General features: G+C 48.9%; 2 protein-coding genes across 7 annotated transcripts in view; one reads left to right on the top strand and one right to left on the bottom strand.

The window, feature by feature from the left end:
• The window catches only part of AGBL5 (ATP/GTP binding protein like 5), an 18,970-nt gene extending 10,481 nt beyond the window's left edge, over positions 1-8,489 (top strand). For 2 of the 4 annotated variants that reach the window (XR_003115231.1, XR_003115230.1), the window contains exons 12-16: positions 5,348-5,500; positions 6,498-6,610; positions 6,912-6,958; positions 7,437-7,570; positions 7,958-8,489. Coding sequence is in view for 2 of the 4 variants with exons in the window: in XM_025353496.1 (XP_025209281.1) it covers positions 5,348-5,500; positions 6,498-6,610; positions 7,437-7,570; positions 7,958-8,129 (572 nt within the window). In the remaining 2 variants the exon portion in view is untranslated. The remainder of the gene's footprint in view (positions 1-5,347; positions 5,501-6,497; positions 6,611-6,911; positions 6,959-7,436; positions 7,571-7,957) is intronic. The other 2 variants (XM_025353496.1, XM_025353497.1) reach the window with 2 other exon arrangements.
• Positions 1-9,626, bottom strand: part of OST4 (oligosaccharyltransferase complex subunit 4, non-catalytic) — a 20,629-nt gene extending 11,003 nt beyond the window's left edge. Inside the window, exons 1-3 of one of the 3 annotated variants that reach the window (XM_025353498.1) lie at positions 9,466-9,626; positions 9,195-9,332; positions 8,339-8,588 (exon numbers count right to left, since the gene is read on the bottom strand). In XM_025353498.1, the coding sequence (XP_025209283.1) occupies positions 9,218-9,331 (114 nt within the window). In that variant the 5' untranslated portion in view covers position 9,332; positions 9,466-9,626 and the 3' untranslated portion in view covers positions 8,339-8,588; positions 9,195-9,217. Of the gene's footprint in view, positions 1-8,338; positions 8,610-9,194; positions 9,333-9,465 lie in introns of those variants that run through there. The other 2 variants (XM_025353500.1, XM_025353501.1) reach the window with 2 other exon arrangements.

Consider the following 9,626-nt stretch of genomic DNA (forward strand, 5'->3'; position numbering starts at 1 on the left):
TTTTTTTTTTTTTTTTTTTTTTTGAGATGGAGTCTCGCTCTGTTGCCCAGGCTGGAGTGCAGTGGCCGGATCTCAGCTCACTGCAAGCTCCGCCTCCCGGGTTCACGCCATTCTCCGGCCTCAGCCTCCCAAGTAGCTGGGACTACAGGCGCCCACCACCTCGCCCGGCTAGTTTCTTGTATTTTTTAGTAGAGACGGGGTTTCACCGTGTTAGCCAGGATGGTCTCGATCTCCTGACCTCGTGATCCACCCGTCTCGGCCTCCCAAAGTGCTGGGATTACAGGCTTGAGCCACCGCGCCCGGCCCGGCTTTTTTTTTTTTTTTGAGATGGAGTTTCGCTCTTGTTACCCAGGCTGGAGTGCAATGGCGCGATCTCGGCTCACCACAACCTCCGCCTCCCAGGTTCAAGTGATTCTCCTGCCTCAGCCTCCTGAGTAGCTGGGATTACAGGGATGCGCCTTGACGCCTGGCTAATTTTTTTTGTATTTTTAGTAGAGACAGGTTTCTCCATGTTGGTCAGGCTGGTCTCAAACTCCTGACCTCAGGCGATCCACCCGCCTCGGCCTCCCAAAGTGCTGGGATTACAGGCGTGAGCCACTGCGCCTGGCTAGGTACTTTTTAATCACTATTTTATTGACATCCTCCCTGCCCCGCTTCCAATGCACAACACTGCATTGAGCTCCTTGAGGTGAAGGACATGTATTCTATTTCTCTGTTACTTCCCCCTACCAATAGAAAATATGCACAGTCAGTACCAAGTAATTCCTGGTTGATTGACTTGAAACTTAATAGGGGAAACAGGACAGTAAATACAACATGAGAGCGCACACACACTGTAAACATCCTGGGGGTTTGGGGAACTACTGTGGTAGATAAACACAAGAGTAATTAACCAAATAATGTTCAGTTAAGAAATAATTTGAAAAATAGGTAGCCAATAGTTTGACAGAAACATTCCCAAAGTGAGAAATGACAGCCAGGAGCAGGAACAGAGCTAGTGGGTGGAGAGGACAAAAAACATGTATATCTAGGTGGGTATGCAAAAGGCCAAGCCCATCACCAAGGAGATTAGGTGAAGAGAGAATTAGCTGAAATGTCTTGAGAACAAGGATTATGAGCTTAACTGAGACAATGGCAACAATTGTGTGTGTCTACAAATGGGAATAAACCTAAGACTGTGTAAGACACTGTCTATGAACTGTACATATTGGACAGGAAACGGGAGGTGAGATGACCAGAGCCAGTACCAGTGTCTGGAAAGGAGAGATAAGTATTAGAAAGAGAAGTGGCAGGATTCAGTAGAAGACAGAGGAATTAAGAGGGCTTTAAGGCTACTTCTTCCACTGCAAACAAAAGCTTCAGGAAGTGTCTCCTAACACGTGTACTTATGCCCTTGGCACCTAGTCCTATGCCTGGCACTTAGCGATCAGCAAGTATTTGTTGAATGAATAAAAAGCAAGAAGTTGGGAACCAAATGAATGCTTGTCTCACCTTTCTACCCCTCAGAGGACATAAATCAGGTCTGTGATTGTCCCAGGGATTCACTGAGATCTGGAGTGCTACATGGAAGGACAGTTGCAAAGATGTTCAGGGAGGATGACACACAGGGTCTTGGCACAAGTCAAATAACTGCTGCTGTAAATGGCGAGACCTTAGAACACCCATTCTGACTAATTCAAGGGGAGGTCAGTCTCTCCTCAGACCTCTCAGACCTTTGCCCAGTACTATCCTACCACCCCCAAAATGGAACATCTGGCTGGTTACCATAAGATACCATTTCATAACCCCTGGAAGCAGAGCTGATCACGTCACTCTTGCACTCTTGCTTTTTCTTTCTCGCTTGCTTTTACCCTTTCCTGGGGTAGGGTGAAGGTTTGTCCCTTTAATACGGTTTCAACATGCCTCTGCGTGTAGATGTTTCTCAAATTATCTAAACTATTTCCTCTATCAAGTTCATGATTTCTGCCTACTGTGCACTGTCAACTGGACATCATCCTGACATCCATTTTAATCACAGAATTACTTGGATTTGGGCCCTAGACTATCTCTGTCATTGGTGGTAGCTAATGTTTTAGGTTATTTGACTATGGCCACAAATCTCGATTTCTGTTATCCTATTGGCAACCTGTGCCAACTCTCACTAGCCCCCTAACATCTGGTTGTTTCTGATTCTTTTTTTGAGACAGTCTCACTCAGTCACCCAGGCTGGAGTGCAGTGGCGTGATCACAGCTTACTCCAACCTTTGTGTCCCTGGCTCAAGTGATCCTCCAGCCTCAGCCTCCCTAGTAGCTGGGCCTACAGGTGCACACCACCACACCTGGCTAATTTTTTTTTTTTTTTTTTAAAGTAGAGACGGGGCTTCACCAAGTTGCCCAGGCCGGTCTCAAGCTCCCAGACTCAAGTGATCCAGCCACCTCAGCCTCCCAAGGCGCGTGAGCCACTGTGCCTGGCGTTTTTGACTCTTGACCACCGTCTTAACCTATAATTGGTACCCAGCATATCTCCTCATAGTAGCTTCCATCCTGAGATCTCTCCCTTTCTTCTTTATTCATACAAGTAGGTTTTTTTTCCATTCAGATTTTTTTTTTTTACCATTTTGTTTTGGAACCTCTTTTTTTTTGAGACACAGTCTCACTCTGTCTCCCAGGCTGGAGTGCAGTAGCCCATCTCAGCTCACTGCAATCTCTGCCTCCCAAGTTCAGGTGATTCTCCTGCCTCAGCCTCTGGAGTAGCTAGGATTACAGGTGCCCACCACCACGGCCGGCTAATTTTTTGTATTTTTAGTAGAAACGGGGTTTCTCCACATTGGTGAGGCAGGTCTTGAACTCCCAACATCAGGTGATCTGCCTGCCTCGGCCTCCGAAAGTGCTGGGATTACAGGTGTGAGCCACCATGCCTGACCTGGCTTGGACCTTTCAAAAGTATTCTTGTCACTGCCTGCTAATTCCCAGTGTGGCTGGGAAGATGAAGTTACTGTCACTTCTTAAGTTACAGGATTTTCATATCCAACACGTTTATTAACGGTCAGTTGGCATGCTGGCACCTCTGGTGAATTCAGTTCCATGAAAAGTTAATAGCCCATCGGTTTGAGAACATTTGGCACCTGCTGTTCCTCTGTGATGAGGAAGGACATGCCAAAGCTGCAAGCCTCCCCACCCCATCCATTTACCATCTGCCCCCCCTGGGCCCCACCCTTCAGAACTTGTAGTAGTTTAAGTCTCTAGACATGAGTGGAGCAGAGACAGCTGCCCCAAAGGATATAACTGTATGCTTTAGACTCCCAGAGATGATTGATCCAGCTCATGGTGTATAGTGGGTGTCTGCTGTTCAAGTAAACAAAACATTGATAAAGGTCTCTGGTTTTTCAGGCAGTATTTTACAGGGACTGTGATATATAGTGTTAGAGGCAACAAAGTCCCTACTCCCAAGAAACTCAAGTTCCAGTTAGAAAAAATACTAGCTTATGTTTATTGAGTCCTCTGTGCCTGTAAGTACTTTACACATACTAACTTAATTAAACAGAAACCATAAACTACTAGCCACACAAACAAAGAATGAAGATAATGAGGAGAGAACAATTAATGCTGCCTGTAATGGTCAAGTAAGCTTCAGAGAGGTAACATTTGAGATGGTACATGAAAGACGGTCACGATTTCATTAGAAAAGGTAACAGTTCCAGAGGAACCACACCCAACTAATAGCCATAGGGTCTATAGCAGAGGGTATGAAGAATCAAATCAGCATCCTACTAAGGATGTGTACACTGGAACTATAGTGGGCAAGGCTTTGAATGTGTAGTATTCAAAAGTTTAGACTTCATCCTTTAGAAGATCTTCAAGCCCAGTGCAATGGCTCACACCTGTAATCCCAGCACTTTGGGAACTGAGGGAGGAAGATCGCTTGAGCCCAAGAGTTCCAGACCAGCCTGGGCAACATGGTGAGACTCCATCTCCACAAAAAATTTAAAGATTAGCTGGGCTTGGTGGCATGCGCCTGTTGTCCCAGCTACTTGGGATGCAGGAGGTCAAGTCTGCAGTGAGCAATGTTCATGCTACTGCACTACAGCCTAGGTGACAGAGTGAGACCCTGTCTCCAAAAGAAAAGAGAAGTCAGGTGAATGCAGAGATAGAATTGTAGGATTTGATTATACAAATGCAAATCTAAGGAGGAGTAGGAAGATGAAACAAGTTTCTAGCAGTTAGGTTTTGCATGAAGACAGGGAGAATGAAAGAAAGGGAGAGAATGAGTTTTGTTTTGTCAAGGGGACTTTCTTGGGAAGAAATTTCCAGTGGACAATTAGAGCTGGATTTCAGGAGAAAAGGGCTAGAGACTGACTTGGGAGTTTAAGAGTAAGTAGAGCAAGAGAGGCTCAAGGACAGAATCATGGGGGAAGACTTGACATTTAAGGGGCAGGAAGAACAGCTGGAAGAGAAGCAATTAGTGGTAAGAGGGGAACCAAGGAAATCTGTGTTAGCCAAGCTCACTAACTTCTTTGCCAAAAGAATGAACTGGGCCAGGTGCGGTGGCTCATACCTGTAATCCCAATACTTTGGGAGGCCAAGGTGGGTTGATCTCTTGAGCCTAGGAGTTGAAGACCAGCCTGGGCAACATGGCAAAACCCCGTCTCTACTAAAAATACAAAAATTAGGCTGGGTGTGCTGGCTCACACCTGTAATCCCAGAACTGTGGGAGGCCAAGGTGGGCGGATCACAAGGTCAGGGGTTCGAGACCAGCCTGACCAACATGGTGAAACCCCGTCTCTACTAAAAATACAAAAATTAGCCAGGCATGGTGGCACGCGCCTGTAATCCCAGCTACTCAGGAGGCTGAGGCAGGAGAATCACTTGAACCCGGGAGGTGGAGGTTGCAGTGAGCCAAGATCGCACCACTGCACTCCAGCCTGGGCGACACAGCAAGACTCCATCTCAAAAACAAAACTTTAAACAAAAATTAGCTGAGCATGGTAGTGTGCACCTATAGTGCCAGCTACTCAGGAGGCTAGGTAGGAGGATCACCTGAGCCTGGGAGGTTGAGGCTACAGCGAGCCATGATCGTGCCATTGTGCACTTCTTCAGCCTGGGTGACAGAGTGGAAACCTTTTATCAAACAACAACAACAACAACAACAAACTGGCAGGATGAAGGCTGGTGGAGAATGGATAACTGTAATAAACAGTAGATCTTTCTACCCATCTTATATTAATAGTTTCTTCAGGAGAGGGATGCGGGTCTGATGACAAGCTTGAAAAACAGCTATTTTGACCAGGGAAGCCAGCAAGTCAGTGAAGGCTGCCTCATAATGCCCCACTTATTTGCCCTTTTATCTGCTTGCATCTCTTCCACTCAGAGCCCCGAAGCCAGGACAGGAGACGGCGGCAGCAGCCACTGACCCATCGCCCTGCAGGCAGCCTTGCTCCATCCCCAGCTCCTACTAGTTCTGGCCCAGCCTCCTCACACAAGCTGGGCTCCTGTCTACTGCCCGATTCACTCAACATACCAGGTCTGTACCCGCTGCCACTGAAATCTGGGTTTGCCAGCCTCCTCCGTGGCCAGCCTAGGTTCTTTAAGCCTAGTTGGGAGACCAGGGGCATCAGTTATCCTCTTGGTATCCTAAACCTCTAACACTGGTGCCTTTGTATAGGAAGCTGGAATTGATTAGTCTTTGTGTAATAAAACAATAGTTAACATTTATTGAACATTTACTATGTGCCAGGCACTGCTCTACACATTTAATCTCATTTAATCCTCATTTTTACAGTTGAGGAACCTGAGGACTTTTTGTCTACCTGCAAAGTGCTACTTACGCAAATTCCCTGACTCCAGGAGCTGGGCAACATTAGACAAAACAGGAGAATGAAAAAAGCATGACAGGTCTTTCTCCTGTCAACACTGCTAAATGTTGTGTGCAGCCGTATCATTCACACAAAACTTAAGCCATCTCTTCTCCTTTAAATTACAGACCCAGCTATATAAAGAAATGGATGGGAATGATTTTAAGATTGTAGTCCAACATGTTCTACCTCACTCAAAGACCCCTACTCCCAACCTGTCTACTCTCCTCAATGGGTAGCACTGAACCCACCAGTCCTGGGTAGAGCTGACTTGATCCTCAAATGCTAAACATATGATTGGGGTAGGCCCTGCGGCCTATAAATTGACACAGGATTTAAGCTTGGGTACATGCCGATTCTAGCCTGGAGTTGCTGCTCCACCCCTTGGACCAGACTAGAGCCTCAACCAGGGGTGAGTTTGCTGCCCAGGCAACATCTGGAGACATTTTTGGTTGTTACACTGAGGAGGGAGATGAGGAAACAGCATATATTGTTTAGAGACTAAGAATGCTACTAAACATCCTACAATGCACAAGACTACTCCCCACGATAAAGAATTATTCCACCCAAAATGTCAACTTGCCAAGGTTGAGAAACCCTGATCCTTTGGAAGTTACCTCCTCTTCTCTGTGACCCCTGCCCTGATCAGTTTCCTCTGTTCCCTAGGGAGCGGCTGCTCACTCTTGTCCTCCGGGGACAAACCAGAGGCTGTCATGGTAATCGGGAAAGGTCTGCTAGGGACTGGAGCTCGGATGCCCTGCATCAAGACTCGATTGCAGGTAATATTTTTGGGTCTTCAGCACAACCACTCTGGCAGAACCCAGCAAGGCACTGTTCCTCTGGGTAGTGGGAGGGAAAATGCTCAGCACTGCTTTACTGCCTCTACGCTTGGCCACATCAGAGAGCTTCTCTGGTGCCTGAGTGCCTGTCTGTCCAGTCCCCCTCCTGCCCTCCACCATCCCCATCAGCCAGGTCATTTGCTTGCTTTCAACCTGTCCCTGCCAGATATACCCCAACTTCAGCCTGCTAGCTTTGGCTTTCCCTGCCCCTGCCCTTAGCTTCTCCTCTCTTTCTGCCCAGACCTGCCCGAGGAGAGTTTCCGCCAGGAGGGGTCCCGGATTCCCCAGGTAACACATTTGGTTGCTGCTGCTAGGAACAGCCCTGCCACCAACTCCGATTCAGTCCAGATCCCCATGCTAGGTAAAGTTGAGTACAGGCAGAAGCTGACTGGATGGGTGAAGTGTACACTGCTCTGGCAGGGGCTGAGGCATAGAGGGCTCTGAGAGAGGTCTACCAACCCTCACTATCTTTCTACACAGTGTTTCTCTACTCACCCAGACCTTAGTCATGGTATAGCCATGGCAGTTAAATGCTGGATCTGTTTGCCACCCCTAGTTATAGACTTGGAGTGCACAGTCATGGACTGAATCCAGGACTTCTCTGGCTATTATCGTGCCTCACCCTCTCAGCTAGAATTCAATGTCCCAGTACCTCTACTGATCCCTATACTACAACACTCTAATGCATGGAAACTCTAGAAGCAAACTAAAAGCAAAAAAACTCATGGAAGAATCTAGCCTCTTAGCACAAACCCTGTCCACACAGGCTAGGCCCAGGTTGGGCCGGGGCTCACCGCCGACTCGCAGAGGGATGAAAGGCTCTTCAGGCCCCACATCCCCTACCCCCCGGACCAGGGAGAGCAGTGAGCTGGAGCCGGGACCCTGCTCTGCTAAACCAGGGTGAGCACTTGGGTCCAGTCCCTCACCCCACCCCTCACTTCTGTCCCTTCATTCCCATTTCTGTCATTCAGAATAATTTTCTGCCTTCCCTACTCCTTTTGAGCACAAAGACTAAATGTACTTTCATTAAGAATCTAGTCCCTGATTTTTTTTTCCCCCACCATGGCCACAGTCTTCAATCCAAAGGAAAAGAAAACAACTTTTAGTTAGGGCCTAAGGCCTAGGAGCTGGCTGGTTCCAGCAAGAGACCACTGTGCAGTAACCAACTTGCCCATCCTTACCCATCTTCATCTTGCTTCACTTCTTTCACTTCCCAGCCCCTGGTTAGCAGAACAGAAGAGGAGCAGAGTTTTCATAGCCCTGATTCCTCTCTCTTCTCTGTTGCAGGCTGCCTCAGGCCAGGCCCCCACGGCCCCGCTCTGCCCCTGCCTTTTCTCCTATATCCTGTAGTCTGTCTGACTCCCCATCTTGGAATTGTTACAGCGGGGGTCCCTTGGGCCAACCTGAGGTTTGTTTTGTCCCTAAATCTCCCCCACTCACTATTTCTCCCCGGGTCTGATAATGCCTTTATGTTGAAGCCCAAGATATAGCCCCAAGATGGGGTAACAGGTGGGAAATATGCTAGTTCCCCTCCAGGCCGCTGATTCCATGTGACAGCCGTTAAGTCCTTGGAATGCCAGCCACGCTGTCCAAAACATTAAAGAGCAGCACCTTGAGACAGAACAAAACAGGGACCTGCCACCCCTTCCTTCCCTCCACAGCACAAGATTTTGGGACCACAAAAAAAATCTATATTTTTATATTGGGGGGGAGGGAGTAGAAAAGCAAGCCCCTATACTGGGCCCTATTCAGTGGCAGCTTCTTGTTCCATAGGATTAAGGAAGACTTTGAGGAAATAAAAGTTGTTTGGAAAAATCCAGGTGTAGTTGCTTTGTATGTTGTGATGGGTAGAAGGGATGAAGTGAAGTGTGAAGGCCCCTCATACCCTCCATCTTGCCTCAGACTATGTCCTGGAACCCTAGAAAAGAGGGGGAAAGACCTGAGGTAAGGAAAATGCTGCAGCTTTCCTCCGGGGATTCCTTCAGGAAGTAACGTCTATCCATATTCCCTTTATACTTGTGACCCACACTTCAGGCTGGCTCCAAAGCCCCCCCTTCCTTCTCTATAGCTTGGGTCAGCAGCCAACCCCTGGCCTCAGAACATGGAAACAGAATTCTACATCTGTCACCCCCTCACCAAAAACATTCTGCCCAAATAAGGTCTAAACAACCTGGGGAAAGTGGGAGCTATTTAAGAGCCCAAATCCTTATACTTGGATGGTACCCTCGGTACCTTCGTTCCTACCGGTGTCAGTGCCTCCTTACAACTATACTCCCAACTTGGGCATCTACCTATTGAGGACAAGACGGGGACTGTGAGGGTTAGAAAACCCACTCCCATTCTAGCAGTGAACAGTTTACAGGAAGGGGACAGCGCGCTCTCTACTCTGTGCAGATAAAGGGGACCAGTTCTGGACTGTATCACGGCCCGACACTTTCTGATTGGAAGTTTCGAACCCTGCTACCCCTGGCGCGGCCTCGCCACTCAGCTCTGGGGGCTGGGCGCTACAGCCCCGGGCCGTTACCTGGGGCGGAGAAAGCGCCACTTTCATTCCTGCTTCTTGGGATTGTTGACGGCCACGTAGTGATAGAGAACAACAAGCAAGAAGAGCGACACGCCCAGCATGTTGGCGAAGATGGCGAGCTGCACGTCGGTGATCATCCTGCGGAGGAGAGAGGGGCTGAGCCGCGCGGGCTGGCTCACTCCTCGCCCTCGCAAGGACCCGTCCTTGCCCCACGGGCCGGCCACGGCCACGGCGGGACTAGCCCGCGGGACGGCGCCTGCGTGCCTCTCACCTGACCAGTCCGGCTCGGCTCCGACGCCGCCAGCGAACAAGCCCGAGGTAGGAGACCTGGACCGGAACTTCGTAGCGCCAACTCAGGCCCGAACCAGCCGCTTCCGGCGGGGGGCGCGGTCGGGACGGCCTCTCTAGCCCCACCGTCTCGTCGGCTCCGCG

The sequence above is a fragment of the Theropithecus gelada genome, chromosome 13, assembly GCF_003255815.1.
Source record: "Theropithecus gelada isolate Dixy chromosome 13, Tgel_1.0, whole genome shotgun sequence".
In the NCBI taxonomy this organism is placed as follows: Eukaryota; Metazoa; Chordata; class Mammalia; order Primates; family Cercopithecidae; genus Theropithecus; species Theropithecus gelada.